The 24,807-nt window shown below is 37.0% G+C and overlaps 4 protein-coding genes and 1 non-coding gene across 9 annotated transcripts in view; 4 read left to right on the top strand and 1 right to left on the bottom strand.

Annotated features, from left to right (window-relative positions):
• The window catches only part of sgsm1a (small G protein signaling modulator 1a), a 36,459-nt gene extending 24,533 nt beyond the window's left edge, over positions 1 to 11,926 (top strand). For 2 of the 5 annotated variants that reach the window (XM_039658576.2, XM_089130498.1), the window contains 15 exons: positions 729 to 858; positions 1,107 to 1,271; positions 1,749 to 1,875; positions 2,161 to 2,225; positions 2,350 to 2,495; positions 2,906 to 3,034; positions 4,600 to 4,782; positions 4,930 to 5,001; positions 5,166 to 6,542; positions 6,626 to 6,750; positions 7,007 to 7,089; positions 7,219 to 7,328; positions 7,439 to 7,535; positions 7,984 to 8,151; positions 8,750 to 11,926. In XM_039658576.2, the coding sequence (XP_039514510.2) occupies positions 729 to 858; positions 1,107 to 1,271; positions 1,749 to 1,875; positions 2,161 to 2,225; positions 2,350 to 2,495; positions 2,906 to 3,034; positions 4,600 to 4,782; positions 4,930 to 5,001; positions 5,166 to 6,542; positions 6,626 to 6,750; positions 7,007 to 7,089; positions 7,219 to 7,328; positions 7,439 to 7,535; positions 7,984 to 8,151; positions 8,750 to 8,838 (3,066 nt within the window). In that variant the 3' untranslated portion in view covers positions 8,839 to 11,926. The remainder of the gene's footprint in view (positions 1 to 728; positions 859 to 1,106; positions 1,272 to 1,748; positions 1,876 to 2,160; positions 2,226 to 2,349; positions 2,496 to 2,905; positions 3,035 to 4,599; positions 4,783 to 4,929; positions 5,002 to 5,165; positions 6,543 to 6,625; positions 6,751 to 7,006; positions 7,090 to 7,218; positions 7,329 to 7,438; positions 7,536 to 7,983; positions 8,152 to 8,749) is intronic. The other 3 variants (XM_089130496.1, XM_089130497.1, XM_039658574.2) reach the window with 3 other exon arrangements.
• A 279-nt stretch (positions 11,927 to 12,205) lies between these two features.
• On the bottom strand, positions 12,206 to 12,278 carry trnak-uuu (transfer RNA lysine (anticodon UUU)). The gene has a single exon. It is a non-coding gene; the product is annotated as a tRNA-Lys (tRNA).
• A 51-nt stretch (positions 12,279 to 12,329) lies between these two features.
• On the top strand, positions 12,330 to 16,117 carry gatc (glutamyl-tRNA amidotransferase subunit C). The gene is made up of 5 exons (XM_039658579.2): positions 12,330 to 12,655; positions 12,828 to 12,878; positions 15,341 to 15,510; positions 15,787 to 15,890; positions 16,008 to 16,117. The coding sequence occupies exons 1-5, from the start codon at positions 12,488 to 12,490 to the stop codon at positions 16,058 to 16,060; spliced, it is 546 nt and encodes a 181-aa protein (XP_039514513.2). The 5' UTR covers positions 12,330 to 12,487; the 3' UTR covers positions 16,061 to 16,117.
• Positions 16,118 to 16,261: 144 nt separating this feature from the next.
• On the top strand, positions 16,262 to 17,720 carry LOC120469541 (uncharacterized). The gene is made up of 2 exons (XM_039658580.2): positions 16,262 to 16,772; positions 16,907 to 17,720. Exon 2 carries the CDS (start codon positions 16,910 to 16,912, stop codon positions 17,381 to 17,383), a length of 474 nt encoding a protein of 157 aa, XP_039514514.2. The 5' UTR covers positions 16,262 to 16,772; positions 16,907 to 16,909; the 3' UTR covers positions 17,384 to 17,720.
• Positions 17,721 to 21,575: 3,855 nt separating this feature from the next.
• Positions 21,576 to 24,027, top strand: LOC148981747 (ubiquitin D-like). The gene is given in 3 exon segments (XM_089130703.1): positions 21,576 to 21,924; positions 23,139 to 23,320; positions 23,323 to 24,027. Coding segments are annotated over 3 exon segments (483 nt in total). The 5' UTR covers positions 21,576 to 21,656; the 3' UTR covers positions 23,356 to 24,027.
• Positions 24,028 to 24,807: the final 780 nt, after the last annotated feature.

Genomic DNA, 24,807 nt, shown 5'->3' with positions numbered 1-24,807 from the left:
AATTTGTTTTGGTTAAAATCAACAAATAATCGTGATCTCAATATTGATCAAAATAATTGTGATTATCATTTTGGTCCAAATCGTGCAGGCCCAATATTGGCCCTCCAAGAACAGAATGGGAAACCATTGGTATAGACCTTCCTCAAATATATACAAAGGCCAGACTGAAATACACAAAACATTTCCCTTGTTTTAGTCTAAGAGAACTCTGTTTGATACAGCACAATTGTTTTCAACATCAATAATTATAAGAAATGCTTCTTGAGCACTAAATCAGCATATTATAATGATTTGTGAAGGATCATGTGACACTGAACATTGGAATATTTGAGGTTTGCCATCATAGGAATAAATTACATTTTTAAATATATTACAATAGAAAACAATTTATTTAAATTGTAATAATATTTTGCAATATTACTTATTTTACTGGTTTTTTTTAATCAAATAAATTTAGCCTTGCTGAGCATAAGAAACTCTTCACTGTTTGAGCTACAGATTCAGATTCAATGCTTATTATTTAGATCAATTACAGTCTCTTTACTGTGCTGTTATTTATTGGTCTTGATTGATTAATCTGTCAATTACAATTTATTTTGTGTGCTATGAATAAATTATGAACGGGTTAATAATTGGCCAACTCTTGCCCGTAAATAAGTTTGAGGCTGTGCTTTGCCTGTCTGCCGGTCATTGAAGTCCTGAACTGATGCTTCAATTTTCTTTTTCAGGGTAAAGTATTTCCTAAGCTAAAAAATAGATGTCCACTGGGATCCTCAGGCTCTGTCTCAGACAAAGAAGAGGAAGAAGCAACAGATTATGTCTTCCGCATTATTTTCCCAAACAGACAATCAGAATTTGGTAAGAGACTGAAATAATAGTATCAGACAAGCTCTTGTCTTGAGCCAATAAATGTTTCCCCATCATGGTTACAGCCATTATAGAGGTCAGCTTTTAGAAAGGGATAATGGAAAAAAAGTCCTTCTCGTATCCATCAATGTATTTTATGTCACTACTGGGGTTTTTTTGTTTTGTTTTTTGTCTATTTATATGTACCATCCATCATAAACATTCTTTTGGTTTTACTGAGCTGTTTTGACTCATTACAGTGACTGTTACCCACACCTCCCATCTCTCCCTGGGTACTGTCTTCCTCACCCGATCTATATCCCTGAACTCGAGGGGGCTATGGCCTCCTAAACGCCAGACCCTGGTGATGCCATTGCGCCACTGCAGCTGTCCGGGAGAGTCCCCATCCTCCCCTGAACCCGGCTGTAATTCTCCCTGTCACTTCTCGTGTGTTCATGTATCTGTCTGATGATGTATCTGCCAACTTTCTGATTTATTGCTTTAATGGCCTCTGCATCTGCAAGCAATCACGTAGTCGCCAGTGTGAGTCTTCTGTTTTGTTCAGGAGTCATTCTCCTGTGAAATTTCTTGACCCTTGGTTAATTGTGGGCTAATGGTTGTGTTTTCAGGGAGCCTTGAAGTGTATGTATACTATATAATGATCATAAGTGTTTGTAATCGTAAAAGTGGCTTTTAAATCTGACCCGCAATATGATCCTGTTAATTTTGAGTGTCACAGCAGCCATTATTACTTTGTTAAATCCATGCAGACTGGTATTATTTCTTCTTTTTTTAAGGTTGGGTGTAATTGTGGGTTCTTGTTGACCTGCTTGCATAAGCTCCTTTTTGCAACCAGATGTCCAATGCATAATCAGATTTCTCTGTGTGTGTTTGTGTGGTAGTGGCTCCGGAATTGATCGATCAGGGAGCAAACATGTGGCACCCAACACCAAGGAAATCATCTTGCTCTTCCTGCTCACAGAGTAGTTTTTCTGATGGGGCACCTCCCAATGGATGCAACCATGAAAGGTAAAATGACAGAATATAATATTGTCCAAGTTATAGAAGTTAATAGAAAAATTTAAGTGATTTATTTAATCAGAAATTGAAATGTAAACCTTCTCTACTTGGACTGCTATTTCAGCATTCATTTGAACATTCAATACCACTCTTAGCATACTTTGTTTATTTGTAAAATCAATAAATATTCTGTACTAAAGTATAAATGTATAACTTTAAAATAAATCAAATAACAAATGTAAATGATAAACTGTTAAAAATATATTTAAGGAAATACCATAATCTCATCCGCAGGGCCCCTCTGAAGTTGCTATGTGACAATATGAAGAACCAAATCATCTCCCGGGCTTTCTACGGATGTTCGTATTCATTACTCATCCATTTTATAGTCTCACAACACCATCTTTTTTCATCAAATGTGACCTTTACATACTCAAATGTCTCTCTTATTTATTCAACCACACACATATTTTGCTCTCTCAGGGTTGGCGTACTGCCGTCACCTGTCCACAGTACGCACTCACCTGTCTGGCCTTGTTAATCACACTATTGTGGAACCAGATGTGCCTGGTGATGCGTATGGCGGCCTCACGACAGAAGTGTGGCAGAAGTTTCTTCAAAACTGCAGCGTAATTGCACATACACAACCCTGCCTGGAGTCCAAAGCAGCCACATTCAAATGAGCGTCTTTGCCAGACACTCATTAATATTAATTTGTCCCTAATCGCAGTTCTGTCATTCTTATCACACAAACAATATGTTTGGATGACTAATGCTGAGAGCCCGAGTGCCAGAGTGGTGGCACTAAAGGGTAAAAATCAATGATAAATCCATACAGAAGTACCCTTGTGGCTGTGATCGTTAGTGTGCTTATACTGGCAGACTATTTTACGCTCTAAACAGCCAAACTAATGTATATTGGATGTTGATTTGACTAGTTAACATAATGGAAAAATAAATAAATAACACATTCAAATATTTTTTTTTCTCTCTTGAAAGTCAGTTTACCTGCTTTCAGTGTGTGCCTGCTCTCTTGCAGGCCTATGAAGAAAAGGAGTTATTGCGGCTAGTTTATTTTGGTGGAGTTGAGCCCTCTTTGCGCAAGGAGGTCTGGCCCTTCCTGCTGGGTCATTACCAATTTGGGATGTCTGAGGCTGAGAGAAAAGAGGTTGGTGTTTGTTTTGTTTTTTGGTTAAAACTTTCCTGCCAAACAGTTTTAAGGTGCTGTTTACATTTATCTTTGCTCTGTGAGATTTACTCTGCTGTAAGGAATTATATTCTGCTCCGATCCAACTTCTACACCAATATATACATTTAAAAATACTCCGTCTTACTCCGATTTTACGCAGACTTCATTGGCTACCGGTAATCTATTGGTCCATGGAACTCCATGGTCTTCATTTTTTGCTGCTTGTTTCCCTTGATTTCCATGTAATGCGACTGAGTATTCTGAAAGGCGCTATACAAAATAAACGTATTATTATTATTATTATTATTATAGCGTGGGAGTGGCAGCAGGCAATCAAGAACCATCCTGAATACAGGGATTTCAAACACTCTTATCTTCTTAACATCTGACTGTTCTTATTTGAAAGAATATCAAAGATGTGGGAACAGAAGGCTATCACTTTCATTGTTATCCTCAATTTACATTTAAGACAGAGATTAATTTACATGCTGAGAGGAAAAACGAATGTAATACAGTATAAAATGTTTAAGCAAAGATTATTCTTCGTTCATTATGATGCTGGTGAACCCAAAGTGCTTTATGTACTTTGCTACTGCTATTCTGTAATAAGTTATGTTATGTTTTTCATGTATTGGCCAACAACAACAAAAATTACTTTTTTATGAGAATTACTTTGGTGCTTTGTACATAACTATGCTATTGGCTGTGGACCTACAGGGGTTGGACAATGAAACTGAAACACTGGCCAATGTTGGAGGTTTCACATCTATATGCCTGGCGGCCAATCTTCAGAGTGCAGCACGGGTGGATCAGTGATGGTTTGAGCTCCAATATCATGACAATCCTGATTGTATTTGATGGACACGACACTGCCGAGGACTACCAAACCCTTCTGGAGGATCATGAGCACCTGATGCTCAAACCGCTCAAACCGCATGATCATGCACCAACACACACAGCAAGACTTGTGACAGAAGGCTTTGATGAAGATGAAAGTGACGTTGAACATCTCCCATGGTCTGCACAGTCACCAGATCTGAATATTATTGAGGTGTTTTGGAGGAGCGAGTCCACCAGCATCATATAGTGACCTGGACACTGTTCTGGAAGAGGAACGGCTCATAATCCCTCTGGTCACTGTGAAGGACTTCTATCTGTCAATTGGTGCTGTATTTGGATGCAAAATGAGGCCCTCACCATTCTAACAAATTATTGTGTTGTAAGACCAGGTGTTTCAGTTTCATTGTCCATCCCCTGTATTTTCTGGCAGCAAACTTTTGCTAAATTATGCTATTGTTAATCCAAATTTAGTCTCTGTTCTCTGTAAGATTTCCAGCGAATGTCCTTGAATATGGGAAACATCCTTCAGTTGCTTTTCCTAAGACAAAAGTGACAAGCATTTAATTTTTTTAGTCAGCTTCTTTCCAAAACGAGGTTAATTGGATTTCAGATGGTTTGTGTATTAAAGCATTTGTTCCATTGTTATCGAGGGGCTTTCGTTTTAAGATCATCTCATATGATCATTGAAACTCTGGAATCTGCAGGTGGATGAGCAGATGCGAGCGTGCTACGAACAGAACATGAGCGAATGGCTGGGGTGTGAGGCCATCGTTAGGCAGAGAGAGAAAGAACAGCATGCAGTGGCATTAGCCAAGTGTTCGTCTGGGACGAGTATGGACAGCACCACGCAGAGAATAATGCACCGTGACTCCACCATCAGCAATGAGGTGAGTGCAGATCCATAAAGTACAAGACTTTCTGAGACCTAAATGCTTCTTTGGCAGGCATTGAAGACTTTTTTTTGTCCACAGTGAAAGGTTTGCTTTTGATTTGATGCAATATTTACTTAAGGATGTGTTGTGTTTGTCTTTCAGTCCTCGCAAAGCTGTAGTTCAGGCAGGCAAAGAGATTCCCGGCTGCAGAGTGACTCCAGCAGCAGCACTCAGGTAAACTTCAAAATTTGAAGTTTAATAAATTAACATTTTCCAAAAAAATGTGAGTACAAATGGTGCCTGATCTTCCTCACCGTCACACTCTTTCCTGGAAGTTCTTCACTTCCCAAAACCCCTTCCTCCGGAGTAGCCTCCTTCCCTTTGGTTTGTTTTTCCAGGTGTTTGAATCCATTGAAGAGGTCGACCAGATTGAGTCTGAGCTCAAGAGTGATGACATCAAACATCTTTCCAAAATCTCAAATGGAACAACACAAATTGGCACCAGTTCTCCAGACTCTGGTCACCCCTCTTCCAGAAATTTCTCAGTTACTTCTGGTCAGTCGGACTCCTTGAGTACAGAAGACAGTGGGATACATGAACCAAACCTCAAAGCCCAACCACAGCTAGTGGTATCAAATGAAAGAGTTGCGAATTCATCTGGTGAGGAAGGTGAGACCAAAGAGGTGGAGAAAAAGTGTGAATATAACAAAATTGAGGCTAACAGAGCGTCTTTGGGTGCAGTGGTGACAATATCAGAGGGAAGCAAGAAGGCCACGGAGAACTCTGATGAAAGGGCAGAGGTTAAGACTGAGGGGTTAAAAACAGCTCGAGATGCCTTTGAGACTCCTGAAGCAGCTCACTGCCACATGACCAAAATGGAAGTGGGTGAATGTCCAGAGAAAACTGTGTCATCAGAAAATGAAGCACTGACAGTGCAAACTGAGCCAGATATTCCCAAAGCAACAGAGGTCATGGAATCGACTCCTCCAGAGCCAAAGATAAACGAGAATCGGGTAAGAGTGGACATTGAAAGGTCCCAAAAGGGAATTAAAGATATTAGAGTAATTCGAAAGGAACCTTTGGTAACAAAAGATCATAAGGAATCAGATGCACTTGAGCAGACGATTGTCACTGACATGGTGGTGTCTGTTTCAAAGGACGATGGTACAGACAAAGAAACAGTGAAAACCAATGAAACAAGCAAAGATAAAGACTCTGAGACGTGGATGGATGACACCAACAATGTAGGTGCCACACAAAGAGTGTTAAGATCAGATGATGAGAACGAAAACAAGACTATGAAGACCACTGCAGCTTCAAATCTCCCAATAACCATTGGCGCAGAGCAAACAGAAGGGAAGGTTGTCACAAAGAAGACCATGCATAAAGAAATGCAGAGGAATGCTCCAGTAGTTGAAGAGATGGTGGTGCCGTTGGTGCATGAAGCTTTTAGCACAAGAAAGATGAGCGAGGCCCGAGATGAAACGGAGTCAGACGAGTCTCCCTCTGCCATTGAAATGGAAGAGATTCCTATAGCTAAAGTGTCATTGGTTTGGGAAAGGAAGAGTTCACCCAAAAGCAAGATAAGCGAGCATGCATCTGTACCTGTATTAGAGCTCAGGCTGGAGGAGGCTCAAGTAGAGCCCAGCTCTGAAGGAAATGACTCTGAAGAGCCAAAGATGGAGAGTCTTTGCCCACAGCTTGATTCACTGGCTGTGGACACTGAGAAGAATGAAGCTGCCTCTCCAGTGTCTTCTATAGGGACCACTTATTCTGTAAGCATGTTTTAGAGATTTTATATCTTGTAAGGTGAATTGAGACACTCATGATCTAAATCATTTGACCATTGTGATTGCAGCAAGAGCTTTTGGACATGTACACTTTAAATCTGCATCGCATAGATAAAGACGTTCAGCGCTGTGACCGAAATTACTGGTTCTTCACACCTGCTAACTTGGAGAAACTGCGCAACATCATGTGCAGGTAACAAAATCATTCCTTCAATGAACAAAATCATTCCTTCACTTACATTAAGTCATATCTAGGGGCCAGAATATTCTAACATTTTAAGATGGGCTGTTTGACTTTGGCCATTGAGCAGCCACCCACAAGACCCTTGAAACCATATAGGAACACCCTAGTAACGACCCAAAAGACCTCAGCAACTGCAAGGCAAAGCACTCAGAACATCTGGTGTTGTGATGTAGCTCAAATTTCCCTGTATTGACTGTTTCTTCAGTTATATCTGGCAGCACCTTGAAATCGGATATGTCCAGGGCATGTGTGACCTGCTTGCTCCCTTGCTAGTTATTCTAGATGATGGTGAGTCTGTCTTTGTGAAACTTGCTCCTCATTATCCACGTGTTTTAGAGTGCATGCCACTAGTTAAAAAGAATCAATGACTAACAAGTCTTTAGCTTTGCTCATATCTGTTTTCTCTGAATCTTTCAGAGGCCATGGCTTTCAGTTGTTTCACTGAACTAATGAAAAGGATGAATCAAAATTTTCCTCATGGAGGTGTGATGGACACCCACTTTGCCAACATGAGATCTCTGATCCAGGTCAAACGTCTACTATAGACCTGTTTGTCCAACACCGTGCCCTTTAAATGTAAAATGCGGATGTGATTTTTGTTATTTTAATTTTTCTTTTCCTCACTGTGTGTAATTAGATTCTAGACGCAGAGCTGTTTGAGCTAATGCATCAGAATGGAGATTACACCCACTTCTACTTCTGCTATCGCTGGTTTCTTCTTGACTTCAAAAGAGGTAATGATGTCTCACATAAAAGAGAAAAGAAACGTCGTCTTTTGAAAACTTGCATACAATGAATATAAAAGTAAAAGTCGAAATCTCTTCTATTAGTTATCATCTGCAGTGAGATTAAGCCATTTGTTGCTCCTAATTAGCAATTGCAATGCCATCTTGTTGACTGTGACTCAGTCATTTAAAACATATTACATTGATATTAGGCTAAGCACAAGGCTCTACTCACATTACCATGTGCTTTATGTAAGAAACATTTAATTGTATTAAAGCCCAGTTATATTAAAAACTAGAATATTAGATTCTGCCCAGGGCTAAGCTTCAAACCAATTCAGAAATGACAGCTCCCTCTGCTGTCCATGGAGACCATGTTTACGTTATACTGAAACATTAATAATATGCCTATTAAATTGTACAGGTACTGCATAACATATGTATTTCACATCCTCAGAGTTGGTGTATGATGATGTGTTTGCTGTTTGGGAGGCCATCTGGGCTGCCAAGTGTGTTTCCTCCAGCCATTTTGTGCTTTTCATTGCTCTTGCATTGGTGGAGATCTACAGAGACATCATTCTAGAGAACAATATGGACTTCACAGACATCATCAAGTTTTTCAATGGTAAATATGTATTCATTATTTATTCAATTACTAATATATATATATTAGTAATTTAATTTAGTAAGTAATTTAAGTATTAAGTAGTAATTTGTTTATATTTAGCTAGCTACTTTTGAATACACCCACAATTGGAGAAATTGCATATTGATTATTTGTTTGATTATTTTATGGCATCTAAATTATTTAGTTGAATAGGCAACTGTGTTAGGGTCACAGCCATAAGATAAAAGAGGGTCAACACAAGTCTCAGCCCAAGGACAATAATCATAACATAAAATGTGGGAGAAAATGAATCAGGAAAATGGAAAAAGACAAAGGTAAGCGCAACTGGACCGACGCAAATATCCTGCTGCCCAGATGTAGAAAAGAGGCTCCTTATATCCACGTTGATACGGTCCACAAGTGTAGGGAATCTGCTCATAATAAGACACAGGCACAGGTAACAAACATTTCTGACCCCTAGAGGGCAGACAAATCATTACAAAAGAAAAGAGGAACTGGTCTGGCTACAAGCACATCTAACTGAATAATATAGATGTTGTAAAATAGTTTGAATTATTGCAACCTCAATTCCCTTAATATTGTCTTTTTTTTCCAGAAATGGCTGAGCACCACAATATCAAGCAGATTCTGACTCTAGCTAGAGACCTGGTGTGCAAAGTGCAGACACTTATAGAAAACAAGTAATTCTGAAACCTCTCGTGGGAAACCATCTCATGTTCACAATGTATCCCATCAGCCCTTGCTACTAAACAACAGGGAACATTTGGCCAAAGCTTAATGAGCTTCAAGTTTAGTATAACATTTCTAATGCCAAACATCTTGATCTACCTGAAATCAGTCAGTGTGCAATTGTTTTAATTGGAGTCATCTGGCTCTTTAATCAGGTTTTACTGAACATCACAGTACATCAAATTTCACAAGTCGATGCTGCTAATGAGTGGTCATTCACTGTATGACATGAATTTTTTCTCATGTCTACAATGCAGACAGGATTACCAGTCACTAGTGACTCGTGAGCTCTATTCCACAACCTAGTGTGCTGCCTTGCTGTCTACTGCCTACATAAACTGAAATCGAATCTCATAAGTGACTTGATTCCAATAGAATTGGTGTTGTATGATGCTAAGCTAACAACACATAGTGCACAAAAATACTGGGTAAAATCAAATTTGACTTTTTATTGAAACTTTTAAGTGAAAATAAGTATTTATAGTTGAATGTATTGTCCACCGTTTTCTTTTTACTGTATTGTTGCAGTGCATTCTGGGATTGCCTTCTCCATGCATGCGATGCTGCCTTAGAATTTGACCAAAAGAACGTATCTTAGAAGGCAGCATAATGTTGCAGAGATGTGCCTATGATGCCTTAAAATGCTGCCTATGTAGGCAGCTCACTAGGTTTTGAAACTGAGCAATAGAAGTTCAGGTCGGGTGCATTTTACTGCTAAGAGGGCGGTCACACTAGATGCCGTGTGATCCATTCACTTCCTTTTATGCGCATACGAAAGTGACAGAGCTGATGCACACAAACACTCCTTCAAAGGTTTGGGGTCTCTCTGAATTTATTATTTTTTATTTTTTAAAGATGACTCATGCTTATACCAAAGCTGCATTTCTTTGATCAAAAATACAGTAGAAACTGTAATATTGTGAAACAAAATACTTGTTTTCTATTTAAATATAAAATGTATTAAAATATAATTTAATCCTGTGATTCAAAGCTGAATTTTTAGTAGCCATGATTCCAATCTTCAGTGTCACATGATCCTTCAGAAATGATTCTAATATGCAGATTTTGCTTAATATTTTTTGTGTAAAACGTGATGTTTTTTTTTTTCAATTCTTTTAAATGAACAGAAAGTTCAAAAGAACAGCGTTTATTTGAAATAGTAAAGACGTGTAAAAAGTTGCAAAAGATATCCGTCACATTTGATCAGTTTAATGCATCCTTGCTGAATAAAAGTATTTATTTATTTTTTTTTATTTTTAAATTGAACAGTAGTGTACATTCATAAAAATCCCATCCTTCGCTGAAATGAAAAAGATAAGCTTTTTTTGTAATGCCGTGGGAAACTGTAATAGAAATTTCTAGAGTAGATAGTATATTTAAATGTTATTTATTCTATTCTATTAGAATGATATATTCAGATATTTGTTGTGGCATCTGAAATAATTCAGGATAACTCCGCATGCTTAAAATCCAGCGTGACTGCCCTCTTAATGCTCCTGTATGACCTGCACACTTAATTATTGTTCTGTATTCTGATGTGCCACTTTTAATAGGTTATCCAGATTTTCCTGTGTACAAATGTAGCAGTAGGGGGCGCTGTGCTTTCAGTCGGCTGACCTTTCGCATGCGTTTCTGTAACCTGCTTATTTCCAAGTCAGTGTCTTTACTGTGAGTTGTTTCACTAAATCAGATCAGGTTGTTATTTCACACAGTATATTATTGGACAATACCAAGGAATGCCTCTAGGTATTAGATTTAGTACAGAAAATAAAATAAAAACATGTCCGTTAATAGTTAGCGTATTCCTTCTCTTTGTGTTATGGAACTGGTTAATGATTTGTGTTTTTCATTCGGTTTATGTAATGTTTGAGTCAGTCTTGTGTTTCAGTGCGTTGGTGTCAGTCGCCTTATGAAAACCTGACATTAGGATTTATTTTTCATATTTGACGTTTGTCTGTGGAAGCCCATTTCCACCACCTAAGAAAAAACAAATCGTGCTTTAGTAAATCATACTCATGACATTAAAAGTCAGTTATTACGTAGTCATAATTATTTGATAATTAAGACTTTCCGCATCATAATCTCAATTTAGTATGTCAATTTCATGACTTTTTCAAAATTGTGATTTTCAAAAGAATGATTTTTTTTATGTGGCAGAAATGGGCTTCCATTTGTGTGTGTGTGTGTGTGCGTGTGGACCAGGACAACTCACAATCACTACCGCAAGGCCTTGTCTGCTTAATGTATTCTTGTTATTTGTGGACTGTACAGACAAATACATGCTATATTTATTATATAGAGAGAATCTATATTATTAACTTTGCTGTCGTTGGCTACATGGTTTTCAAAATGGACACTAATATCCACACAAAGAAATTAATATCATCAGTGCTCTTATTTATTTTTTCATTTTTGGAATTGATTGTTATAAAATGTACATTGTTGCTTCTCTATCCTCCTCCAAACACACTATCCTCTGTTATAACTTTATAAAGCTTATCTTATCTGTATCGTTATAAAATCGTTGTAAACACAATGAAGTATTGATTCTGTGATCAAACCAGTACAGCTACGGGTCTGAAAGCTGTGGTTAATCGGTATCCACAATGAGGTGCAATCAGAATGTGCATCAAATCATAAGTATATAGGCTATTTTTTACATATATGATTGATCTGTAACGTAACGCTAAAAATGACTATTTAGGCAAGAAGCAAATCAGAATCAAAAGTGTATTTCAGACTACCTGAACTCTATGAATTAGCATCTACTCTACATAATTTGTGATCTAATATGAGCAGGTGTTAATCATTGTCCTGCATTGCATCTTGTTGATTTCTTCATGTGCAAAGTATATTCTAAAAGGAGTAAAATATAATATATAATTTGTTGTTATACATTGATTGTCTGTTTTTTTAATGTGAATGTTCTTGCTACACTGTGGTCAATTACTACAAAGTGTTACATTCTAAATATATATTCAGTGGTAAATGTACTTCTTTAAAAAATAAAATAAAATGGAATTGTTCTTATTTTTCCAACAAATCTAATCGTGTGTGTGTCGGTGAGGTTAATTGAGGTTCCCATGAGGGAACAAGCTTATAAATCAGAATTGTGAGATATAAACTAGCAATTGCGAGGGGAAGAAATTCTGAATATTGAGATAAATCACAATTACTAGGCTACCTTTTTTATTTTTTCAGTAGTGGGAACAAGCTCCCATATTCTCGACAAATACAATACAATATATCAGTCTTCCATTTTTAAACATCTTTACCCTTGAATTGTGTTCTTGCTTTTCAAAATGACAAATTAAAAATTATTCGCCCGAACAGGGACTTGAACCCTGGACCCTCAGATTAAAAGTCTGATGCTCTACCGACTGAGCTATCCGGGCTCTTACAGACTCTAAAACACATTTCCATTCAAATCATTACGTCATGAACTTCTAACAATACAACTTCCGGATTTGTAGGTTATTTTGGTTTTAGGGGGTGGATGTCTGTAGTTAGGGGTCCTTAGCAATACAAACATCCATGTAATCGCGTTTTTTAACTGACTTCACTTCACACAGCAAGTTGACAGTTTTAGGAACGTGATTTAAACATGTTCTGTAAATGTGCGGCACGAGCTTCAATGGCACTGCGGCCTGCGCATCCTCGGTGTGGAGTATTGAAGCTCTCCGCTCTGAGCGCCACTGTATCGGCCAGCAGACCGCCCCGGTCCCGATTGACATTAAAACGGGAATCAAGTAACTCTGCCTGTGATTCCAAGGTAAAATGTGATTATTTTGTTGACAGTTGTTTTGGGATGAATAAATGTTAAATATGTAAATTAACCCATCGATAAGTTAACAAATATTTGCTAACATAGTATTCAGTGCTTATACTATTTGAACATAGTATTCAATTCTTATAAACATATCGCACCCCTTTCTAATTTTCAGGTTCCCCAAATACCCTCATGGGAGCCCATAGATGAAAATCAACTTCCACTGGTAATGCCTCTTTTTGCACATATGTTTTTTTGTACACATACAGTAGCGGGCAGTGTTATCTGCAACCTCGATAATTTTTGCCTAATGACCAAATATTTCTCCAACAAACGAAGCAAAAATGTAGCATGGCTGGGGCAGGAGGAAAATTTTCTGACTTTACTTTGACTTATTTAGTACGTTTCTTGAACTTCACAGTAGAGGGCAGCAGAATACCAGTTCAGAATCCAAGCACCGTCACATTTAAATGTAAAAAAATAAAACTAAATTGCATGAACAGCGATTGGTATTGTTCTCAGTACCTAGTTACATGTTGTATGTTGCATGTTGTAACAGTGAATTATTAATCATATGAATGATCAAACCAGCTCATTGGCCCCCAGTTTCAAACCATATGAAGTATATGCTAACATTGATTTTTTTTTTTTAAGTCAAAGTCATATGCAAGGCACTCTATCCCCCGGTTTCACAGACAAGTCTGGTCTCAGGCTAAAATGCATGTTTGAGCTGTTTTAACTGAAAGCAATTTGCACTGACAAATCTTAAAGGGGTGGTTCGGAATTTTGGACATCGGGCCTCATTTCCAAGTGAGCCTTTGTGTTATTTATCTGTGGAGTCAGTTTAAAAAATATCATCCAGTTGCATAGTTCGCCGGTGCTAGACTAGTGCGAGTCAACGGTAACGTTTAGCATGCTATTAAAAGTTCTACCTTCTTATACTGTCTACGAGTTTTACCCACTTCACGTACGATGTGATTTGTTGTGAGAAGACGTGAAGATGTAAAGCGCAGCAGTCTCCATAACTGACCGATCAAAATAGGCTTTGGCGGGACAGAATTTTTATTTTATTTATTTTATTTTTTTGCGACCGCCACTAGATTTAATACAACTTTTTGCTAGATTTTTTTTTTATTTTACTAGATTTAATACAACCCGGCTAAAAAACAGACCCGACCTCTATGAGCCACACCAGGCGTGTAAAGAGACAGGTGTCTATTTGACTCGGCTATTATTTGAAGTTTAACGGTATACACTTAGTTACCATACTCTTAGTTACACTCTGTCACTCTAATGCATTGGACTGTTACATATTCTCCACTAACGTTGTCAGTGTCGATCTATCGCTAGCTTCATTAGCTAGCTAGAGTAGCCTAACAAAATATATTACCTGTACATCTGTACGTTAGCTGTCGGTGCATCTGGAAAGACGTTTAAAGTCGTAATTTTTTAGTCTCTGCCGATGTCTTCTTGTCCAAGCTCTGCAGAAATAATCCAAAGTTGAATCCTTTCTGGATCTTCGAAAGGAAATTTGTGAAAACTTCGCGATGAACATTTATTAGGTTTGTTCTTGCCCCGACTGTTGCGCGCTTCTGTCCTGTTAACTTTTTGACGCAGTCAAGTCTACTAACCGGAGTGAAGTATAAATCCGCCGCTGCTGAGAAACTAGTTCCTGTAAATGTTATCATTGAGATGAGAATGATAGTTTGATTTCTAACATTATTATCTCAACAGATACTTACGACTTACATCGATAGTCTGGCGTTATAATTGATTTGCTTTTGGCGTATTGTGGAGTGCGTAAAACTGTTTTTAATGGCATGTTAAAAGTTACCGTTGACTCGAGCTAGCTTAGCACCAGCGAGCACCAGCGAACTATGCAACTAGGACGACTGGATGATTTTTTTTTTTTAAACTGTCTCCACTGATAAAAAACATTAAAAGGCTCATTTGAAAATGAGTCCCGATGTCCAAAATTCCGAACCACCCCTTTAATGTCAGTGCCATTGTTTTGTTACAAAATGCACACCAGTAATGTTTATTTTCTAAGGCACGTATAAAGCTACTTTCCTAGTTGAACTAAGGCCTAATCCTGGCTTAATCTAAGCACTGTCTGTGAAACCAGGCCTGGGTCTGAAGCCTGTGGTTGATCAGGTACATTACAATATTTCACACATGATCTGTAACATATGGCTAAAAATTACAGTTTAGGCAAGAATATTAAGGCAAATCAAAAGTAAAAAGTGTATTCAAGACTACTTTTACTATGAATTAGCATTTAATGTCCATACTTTATCTGATACGAGCAGGTGTTAATCGTTGCATCTTCTTGATTTCTTAATGTGCAAAATATATTCTAAAAGGAGTAAAAAGTCATTTATAATTTGTAGCTGTTGTGTTATACATTTATTTAAATCTGAATGTATGCATATTGTCTGTTTTTTATGTGAATGTTTTTGCTACAATTACTAGAAAATAATGTTCAGCTCCTATGATATGTTAAATGGTAAATTACCTAAAATAGACTAAACAAAAATGTATTAATATTAAGAATATGATTTCTTAATTATGAGAGCATTTATGTTGTGACACAATTTTGCCTTATTCGTAATAGAAATAATCCTTCATTGCATTTAAAGGATTTTCTTTATTTGTTTACAATTTAGTTTATTTTCCACTTCTTTGCAGGCAACAAGAGTCTCACCAGACTTACTGGACAAGTTGGAGAGATTAGCCCTTGTTGACTTCGGCAGTAAAGAAGGGGTGGACTGTCTGGAGAAAGCCATTCGATTTGCCGATCAACTTCATGTCATCAATACTGATGGTGTAGATCCAATGGATTCAGTTCTAGAGGACAGGTATTCATGAAGTTCATCAACTCATAAAAGCTATTTGTGCTAGTTGTGCTCGATACGACTTCCAGTCAGTTTTGATGGGTGAAATAACGCAAGACCTTTTTTGATGGTGTTTTCTTTGGTTTTCTGATAATATTGTTTAATATGTCAATGCAAAATGATGGTTACTCAGCCCTGATCTGCCCGACCACTTCAAGTATGTTTGTTTATAGTACAGTGTCAACATGTCACCATTTTATAGAAGCTAAGCTTTTCCTTTGAACTTCATGTTGTGTACAGAGACTTGTATTTGAGAGCTGATACTGTAACGGAGGGTGAATGTGCCGAGGAGCTGCTCCAGCTGGCCAAAAACACAGTAGAGGAGTACTTTGTTGCACCTCCAGGTAAAAAAGAAGGAATTAACCAGAGATGGAAGATCTCTGTACATTTTTTATTATTATTTATAAGTAGCCGAATCTGTGTAATACTCATAAATAATCAATCTTTCTTTTTTAATGTAGGAAACATCCCACTACCAAAGAGAGAAGAGAGATCTGCTATGTTTAAACACTGATATGTAACACTGGCTCATATATGTTGCATTATAATAAATATTTATTTAGTATATCAACTGTTCTGTGTCTAGAGAGTGGCATTGTTCTAAACATACTTTATGGAAATTATTAACATTCCCTCTAACAAAACAAAAACAAATTACAAATCAAATATTAATAATTGATAGGCCTAAACTAAGGAACCAACAATAATGGCATATAAATAGAGATAATAAAATAATCATAATTTACAATAAACAAAACATTTACATAAATGTCAATGCAATAAAACTAGACAGAACAGAGAATGTTGAGTTTGGTTTGCTTATCTGCCTTTACATCACTTGATCGTGGGGAATTCTGTCGATAACTGATGTTGGGCTACTACTTTACTTGTTTGTCTATAAATGACAAAGGGATTTATTATAGAAATTTATCAAAATATGTAATGAAATTTCCAGGATTTGATTTGATGTTGCTTAACAAGAATGTATTGTTAATTATTCAGAAATGTGAGCTGAACGTCCTGTCGATACTTCAGCGATTAGTTGAGAATGTAAACAGAAAGTGACGAGTAAGCAGTCGGAAACGAAACATTACTTTGAGGCGGGGTTTGAGTTGATGCTTTATATAGCCTACATTCATGACATCTGCTCACTGACCAGAGACACAATTATTCGGTGTAATTTACCTGACTATTGAGGGGAAAATCCTATTGAACAACCCAGCTCGGTAAGTTGCATAGCCTTTACTTTAGGCCTATGAAATTACTGCACATAGGCTATATTAACGCTAATCGTCCGCTTTGAATAAGTATACGATGTTGTAGTATTTCAAGTGCTTTTATATTAATCTCTTCCTGACAGACAATGGAACTGAGTCTGATTGTAAAAGTGATGAACGGAGAACCGGAGCCGGTGAACGTGAGCAGTGATACCAAAGTCGGTGAATTCAAGCAGATCATTTCTCAACAGTTCAACGAACCTTGTCACAAACAGAAGCTTTTTACCGACAACGGTATCAACCTTGATGATGATTCCAGAAGCCTCGGCAGTTACGGGTTGCTCTCAGGCTCAGTGGTGATGATGCTGCTGCTCACGAACCCTGCACCTTTCCAAGTGTTTGTCAAGAACGAAAAGGGCCAGACCAAAACCTATGATGTGGATGCCAATGAGACCGTAGATCAGCTCCAGACTAAGGTCTGCAGCATAGAGAGTGTCCGCAAGGATCAGCAGAGATTGATTTACAACGGAAGACAACTGGAGGCTGGAAAGACGCTGCAAGACTGTGGCATCACATCTGGAAGCACTATTCAGATGACTCTCCGTCTCCGAGGAGGTTAATGAAGGAGATCCGCGACCAGGATTCATTTCTGATCCAACTCTTTATTAATGACTTAAACATGTCAAAATATAAAAATGCTGAAAGACACTTTTTAGTCGCTATCTAAAGATTATCTATAGCTTATAAATGTCTGATATTAGAATATTTAATTTAAATTAAGATTTAAAGTATTTATGTGATTGAATATATTGTTAAAATATGGATTAAGGATAATCATTTCTCATACAGTTTTAGTTTAAGGTTATATATAGGCCTATATGTGCTGGCCTACACCCTTTGTTGTTATATGAATGTTATGCATTATTTTTATATATTGTAAATAAAATGTAAATACCAGTCCTGTGCATTGTGCAGGTTTTATTGACTTGAGTATGGATGGAGTAACTAACACAAAACAGCAGTAGGCTACTTCTAATCATTTCAAACAAACATTTTCATATTATGGATCACTGGATGTAAAATATAATAATTGTATTAATATAGTAGTCCATGTATCTCCATTTTGAAATAAATCGGAGAAGTGTACATTCCTTAATTGTCTTTTTATTTAAACAAAATTATCACGTCCTGTCCTTAGAACTCTGTACTTCATGTAAAACCTATTTTAAATGTACGAAAAACAGCATTATAAATGATTATATTTTTAAGTATCACTACTTTTTCATGACAGAAATATGTAGTTAAAAATAAAAAGGTTGTTTTTGGGGTCACAGTGCTCTTCTGTGTCAGGTAAAGGTAGGGCAGGCAATTTTCAGACCAGCTAGCAATATTTAGCAAGTCCCTATACCCTTCAGAGCTCTCTCCAAAGCCACACTTCAAAACACACGATCACACACAGCAAAGTGCCGCGAGATGAGAGATGGCGTTAAACTCATGTCTCAAAGCACATAACATTACAATAATGTACAAACAACTTTAAGAGCACTGACCTGTATCACCTGACTGGTGCAGATTCATTTCAACATTGATAGTGTTGTCATTAAAACATAAATTCGAGTCACAAAGCACTCCGAGTATATTGACACACATGTTCAGTTATGGCGTGAACGCAGCATAAGCTGGTTGTTTTAGTTCAGGAGGAACAATAAAAGGTGGCTGCTGTTTCTGTTGTGGGCTCGACCTCGGTGAGTGACGTCTCTAACTCTGCATGCTGATGATGTGTGAATTCTAAATGAGAAGGGTGTGGAGGTCTGAAAAAAACACGTTGGAGACATGCAGGTAGAATATCGTACCATTGCATTCAGACCGAATGTCCTTGCATCCTTCCAAAGACGATGTACATATGTGTGGGATTGAGCTCTGGTTAACCGGGGTGGGGGGAGGAACTGCACATATTTAAGGGGGACAAACACGGACTTATTTAAGTGATGCACCAAACTCATGCAGGGAAGACGCCACACAAACACGGCGCTGAGAAAGAATTGGACGTCGAGCGCTCCCGGGAACCCCGGTAACCAGAGCGGCCGGAGCATGAAAGTATGGGTTTAAAGATTGCCTCGGTTTTGATTTAATTTGTCCTATATTTTTTTGGATTGATTAGATTATGTAGAGTGGATTTATTTTGAGTTTTCTTTGGTTTTCTTCCTTTAAAGAAGTTATGTTGTTAGCTTTTCCTGAAGTGGATGGATTTTAAAACCTGATCTTAGAGTTTTTGATAATAAAAGAAGTATCTATAAAAATGTTCTAGTACGTTGTGGTCTGTCTAAGCACCCACGTAACATATGAATACAGATCACTTAACTAAGTGATTGCTCTTAGGATGTGAAGAGACTTCCAACCAGCTTAACAACAAATGTTTCTGGAACAAATCGCCTAATGAAAACACTTCTAAAATCAGGAGATTTCAGTGTCACGTATCTCTACAAATTGAATAATCCAACCAAAAATCATTTATAAATAAACTTTAATACTTCAGTTTTGTAGCCATAAAGCTGTTTTGACATCAAAAGACTCTTATCAACATTTAGAGAAAAGCTTATCCCAGGAAATAAAACACAAAACTGCACTATAAATAGACTGTTAAGCACAAACAAGTCATGGGCCTATTGTGCACCACACCTGTTTCGCATGCTGTATGACGTACTGCTCTCCTACCTGGATTTCCCCCAATCACGTGATCATGTGGAATGTTTTCTCATTCCAATGATCTGTTTTCCTGTTATGTCTAAATGAAACTCAAGCAGACGATCATTTTTATGTTGTTGTTTTTTTTTAATTATTTTTAAGTTTATGAAACTTAAATATGTTGATAAACTATGCACTTGTTGATGTATCACATTAAACAAATAGTCCTATACCCATGCAGCAAAAAGCCTACAGAACATTCCCTACAGTTTCCATAGGTCTAAATGCTGAGGTTGCATACGTTTTTGCAATAACCTAAAAATAACCTTTGGCAAACAAAGAAGGTTCTTTAAAAAAGTAGGTTTTATTTTTATAACCATAAACATTTCCTTTCCAGAAAGTTTTTTTTAGGATCCAAACAATGTTGGATAGCCTTTAATCGTTATTGATGTAGTTAAAAAGTGGTCTTGCAATATGCATTTATACAAAATGCACAATATATTTAATCATAATATGCATTAATATATACTATTTATTAAAAACACTTGATAAAGAATTATATAGGCGCTATATATATAATTATTCTTTTATATTACTTACTAAAGTAATACTGGATTTAGAGGGCAGCAAAATTTTCAGAATTTTTCAGCATTACTCCAGTCTTTAGTGTCACATGATCCATCAGAAATCACTCTAATAATGATCTGATCAACAAACAGTTATGTAATAAACATTTTTTTTCAGGATTACTTGATCAATAGAAAGTTCAAAAGTTAATTCAATTATGCTGAATAAAAGTATTAATTTCTTTCCCAACATTTTTTTAAAATGCATTCTTACTGACCGCAAGCTTATAAATGGTAGCCTAGTGTATAATGTTACAAAAGTTTATATTTCAGATCTGAAGGATCATGTGATGAAGACTGGACAAACGATGGTGAAAATTCAGCTTTTGATCACAGAAATAATTACGTCAGCCACGTCAAGTCTGTCTGACGTCACTGAGAATGAAAACAGAAAGTGACTTAAGTTTTCAGAAACGAAATATTGAGCTGGAGCATGAGTTGACGCTTATAAATATTCATGCCTCGCGTCATATGTGACCAGAGACACATTGTTTGATTTCGGTGTGACTTACTGAAGTTAGGGTATGCCTTGTTGTTTCTTGCGTTTCACCTGTATGTCTTGAATATAGCCTTCGAAAGCATATTGCGGCCCCTTTTGACTACTTCTAGGGCACTTTATTTGCTGCTTTATAAAAGTTTGACAACATTTCAGCAGGAAGAGCTGAAATAAGTAAATACTTATTAATAATAGCCTAGTTAAAAATGCATGACGTGCAAATCGGATAATAATCAAGTGCAATATAAACATGTTTTTTCAAAGCATTGGTCCCAAACCGGTGTTCTGTCGATTTTTGCTGCCTTGTCGAAAAATGCTACCGTACAGCGCGAATTGATCACAGAATGCCGATTAAAGTCGTATGATGAAATACAATTATAATACAATTCTAAGTTATGAGTAGCTACTGTATACTGTAGACGACTATTTTTACTTTTAAAACGGTGTGAAATGTAAAAATTATCATAAAATATTCATCTTTGACTTGTCAAAGTACACCTTTCCTCATAACTGAAAATTTCAGTTATTCTTTTTCAGCTGGCTGGCCGTACAAATATTCATATGGTAGTAAACATTTTTTAAAGAGAAATTATATATTATAACAGGAAAATGTACCTTTTGTAAAAAAAAAAAAAAAAAAAAAAAAAAAAAAAAAATCTGTGAGTCTGCACATGCGCATAACCGGTAAGTAGCAAATCTCGATGCATCAACACTACATTTCAACATCTGCTTCCTCCTTCACACGCATCTGCCGTGATTAAACTTCTTCACAGTTGTTCCATGAAAACACGAAAAGCTGAGAAGTGATAGATATGGTTGTTTCTTCTTTGGTTTGAAAGATTAAAAGGTAAGCAACGGGACGGACCGGTTTTCTCGGCATTTGTCCTGGCTCCGACTGCAACTGCTAACGCTATCACCGGAAAAAAGTTTACCCTACTTCCGGTCTCGGCCTATTCAGCGAAAGTTGGACAACCCAGCAGCTCGGTATGTCGCATTTGCCTACAAACATCGCTCATTATTTTTAACGCTAATCTCTAGTTTAAAAAAGTATTTAAAAAGTAGTTATATGTGGTTGTAGTAGTTCTAATGCTTATATTTGATCTTATACGGGCAGATATGGAACTGACAGTAAAACTGAACGGAGATGAGAAGCGGCTGGTGGTGAGCGAGGATGCCACAGTTGGTGAACTCAAGCAGATCATTTCGCAACACTTTCTGTCGCTTTCTATCGACAACGGTATCAACCTTGATGATGATTCCAGAAGCCTCAGCAGTTACAGGTTGCACTCAGGCTCAGTGGTGATGCTGCTCATCAACCCTGGACCTTTAGTGATGGTGAGTCCGGGCAGTGAGTTATAGACAATTTCACAAGATGTAAACAACACTGGTCCAGAAGCACTTCCTGTTTCAGTTTGTAACTGTTTTCTTTATTTCACATGTAAAGAAAACATCTTAAAGATGTTTGTTTAACTTTTTTATTCAGTTTTAAATGTTCTGTTGGTTGTATTTTATCCCAGCTTTTATGTAGTGTTAAAAAACTGGGGAAGTGGAAGTGCTTCTGGACCAGTGTTTACATCTTGTGAAATGGTCTATAGGCAATGTAGTTTGTGAGTGATAATAGTCTTATCTGGAGTGCCCTCTGGTGGCTCTCAAGGGCACTCCAGCTGGTGACCGTTACAGGTTTACACCTGTAATAATACATGAGACCAAACTTAAAGTACAATAATAAAACAAATGTTCTGTAGTTTCATTATCAGTTTTACAAAATTGACAAGAGTTTTCTCCAATATCAAATTTAGATTTCAGGAATTCTTTAGATGGGTATATGTCATTTGTCATTTTAAAATGAATTTATTTTACTTTAAGGAGACCTGGAAAGGTAAGATAATTCATTCTCAATTCCTTCTCCTCCTCTGGGTCAAAATCTTTAAAAATATTGTAATGTTGTTCGATGAAGTCTATAATAACACTTCTGATATATTTATGATCTCTAATTGATAATTCACCCAGAGAAGGAGATGGGAGAGAGAATATCACGGAGTGGTGTGTAAAACTCTTTGTAAAACTCTTTCAGGTGACATGCAAATCCATGTTTCAAACACAAATCTCTGAATATTACCATAGTTGTCCGTCATCATGTCCAACAGGGAAAAGATGGTATACTGAATCCAGTTTCCATAAAATAAAGATTTGTGTAAATAAAGCAATTTGGATTACAAAAGAAAGATCAGTTATTTTAGATTTAACAGAATAAATGTGTTTTATGGGCTAGGCCTGTTTACAGCGACTAGTGCTAGAGACCTTTGTGTTAGGTTATACATTTTACATATATGTGTTGGGAAAAGGAAGAAGAGAGAGTAATCCTACGGCAAAAGGCGGATTCGAACTCGGGTCGAGCGCATCACTTCACGCAACTTACGCCACTATCCATTTCATGACGACCGTCTTTTTGCTAAAAAGACAGGCACTTAGTGCAAATATACGCTTTGTTTTCGAAAATGTAAAAAAAAAAAATTCCATTCTCCTCGCTTGGGCCCAAAGTGCGCATGGTGAACTTACAATGAATAGGCCTACATTTTATCAGACTGGCCCTCGCGGCCTCGAAACACTACCGGCCCACTGGGGAAACCCTGACTCTCCCAATTGCCACTCCGCCCCTTATGATCAGCAGAGACCAGACGATTTACAACGGCAAACAACTGCAGGTTGGAAAGATGCTGCAAGACTATGACATCACATCTGGAAGCACTATATTTACATGACTCTCTTTCTCCGAGGAGGTTAATGAATGATATCCGCGACAAAGATTCATTACTGATCCAACAACTCTTTATTAATGACTTAAACATGTCAAAATTTAAAAATCCCAAAAGACACTTTTTAATTGTCCTAGCCTAATGTACCTATTGGCTTAACATGTGTGATATTTAGATTTGTTAAGTAGCCATTCAGTTGATTATATATGATGAGAAGATTAATCTTATTCCATATTTTATTTTTTCAGTGTCAGTTTAAGGTCACATGTGCTGGCCTACCATTTGTTGTAATGAATGTTATGCATTAGCCTATATTTTAATGTTGTAAATAAAATGTTAATACCAGACCTGTGCAATTGTGCATGTTTTATCGACTTATTAAAGAGTACTGTCTATGTTTAAGATAGTCTCCCTTCACCGCTCAAAACGGACTTTTTTTTCCAGTGATGAATTGCTGGCAAATCCTCGCTCTTAGTATAACAAACAAAGTGTGGATATTATGAAAGGTTCATTGTGCAGTCAGCTTCATTGATAATAACAGAGATGTGAGAGATCGCGATGAACTGTCAGCTTTTTAGGAATTATTAATGGAGCGCATTCAGTCATGCCAAACCATTCACGCAGTAGCAGCTTTCTTTCATGCTAAATTAACAGTGGTTTGTGTTAATGCTTTTATAACAAATAGGCTAATTTAGGGTAGGGTTGAGTTTTGTTTACATCAATTTTATTTATTGTTTTTGCTTTTTGGTATTTATTCAAGTGCATTTTTTGTTAACAGAGATATTGCTTTTATTGTTTTTGGTTGTTTTGTTCATTTATTGTAGATATTTAAAATGTTTTCCATTTTCTGTGTTAATGCTAATCTTTGAAAAGGTGTACCTGCATTATTATGCCATTATCATTATTTTAGATGTAAATGGTCTCGGAACGACAATATTATCGTTTATCGCAATAATTTCATGGACAATTTATCGTCCAGCAAATTATCGTTTGTTATCGTGACGACAAGCCTACGCTCCGCCTGGATTTCCCACAATCACGTGATCATGTGGAATGCCTTGAATTCTCATTCCATGATCTGTTTTCTTTAGGCTATCCAACATTTTGGAACCTAGAAGAACTTGAAAGGTAGCCTAGGCTATAAAAAAACCCTATTATTATTAGATTATTAGAGCACGTGTTGTGTAGCCTAAGGTTATCACAAAAACGTAACTTCGTATTAGTAGACCATGTAATATGGAAGAACGTTCGGTATAGGCTTTTTGCTGCGGGACTATCTGTTTAATGTGATCTACATTAACATGTGCTTAGTTTATCAACATAGATGTTTCATAAACAAAATTATTTTAAAAAACATATCAACATAAAACAGTCGTCTGCTTGTTTCATTTAGTCTTAACAGGAAAAGGCGATTTTTTTTTATATAGCCTAATAATAAAAAAAACAGAATGTTTTTTGGCAGCTATTGGCAGTGAACATCG

The sequence above is a fragment of the Pimephales promelas genome, chromosome 4 (assembly GCF_988280905.1).
Source record: "Pimephales promelas chromosome 4, fPimPro1.hap1.1, whole genome shotgun sequence".
Lineage (NCBI taxonomy): Eukaryota > Metazoa > Chordata > Actinopteri > Cypriniformes > Leuciscidae > Pimephales > Pimephales promelas.
The sequence above is the reverse complement of the archived record's forward strand: the minus strand, read 5'-3'. Positions and strand labels throughout refer to the sequence as shown.

Bases quoted from the DNA above. Each gene is read 5' to 3' on its own strand.
- gatc (XM_039658579.2), top strand. From the start codon at position 12,488: ATGTTCTGTAAATGTGCGGCACGAGCTTCAATGGCACTGCGGCCTGCG. The intron at 12,879-15,340 runs GTAATGCCTCTT...ACTTCTTTGCAG, and splicing joins ATGAAAATCAACTTCCACTG to GCAACAAGAGTCTCACCAGA. The intron at 15,891-16,007 runs GTAAAAAAGAAG...TTTTTAATGTAG, and splicing joins GTACTTTGTTGCACCTCCAG to GAAACATCCCACTACCAAAG.
- LOC120469541 (XM_039658580.2), top strand. From the start codon at position 16,910: ATGGAACTGAGTCTGATTGTAAAAGTGATGAACGGAGAACCGGAGCCG.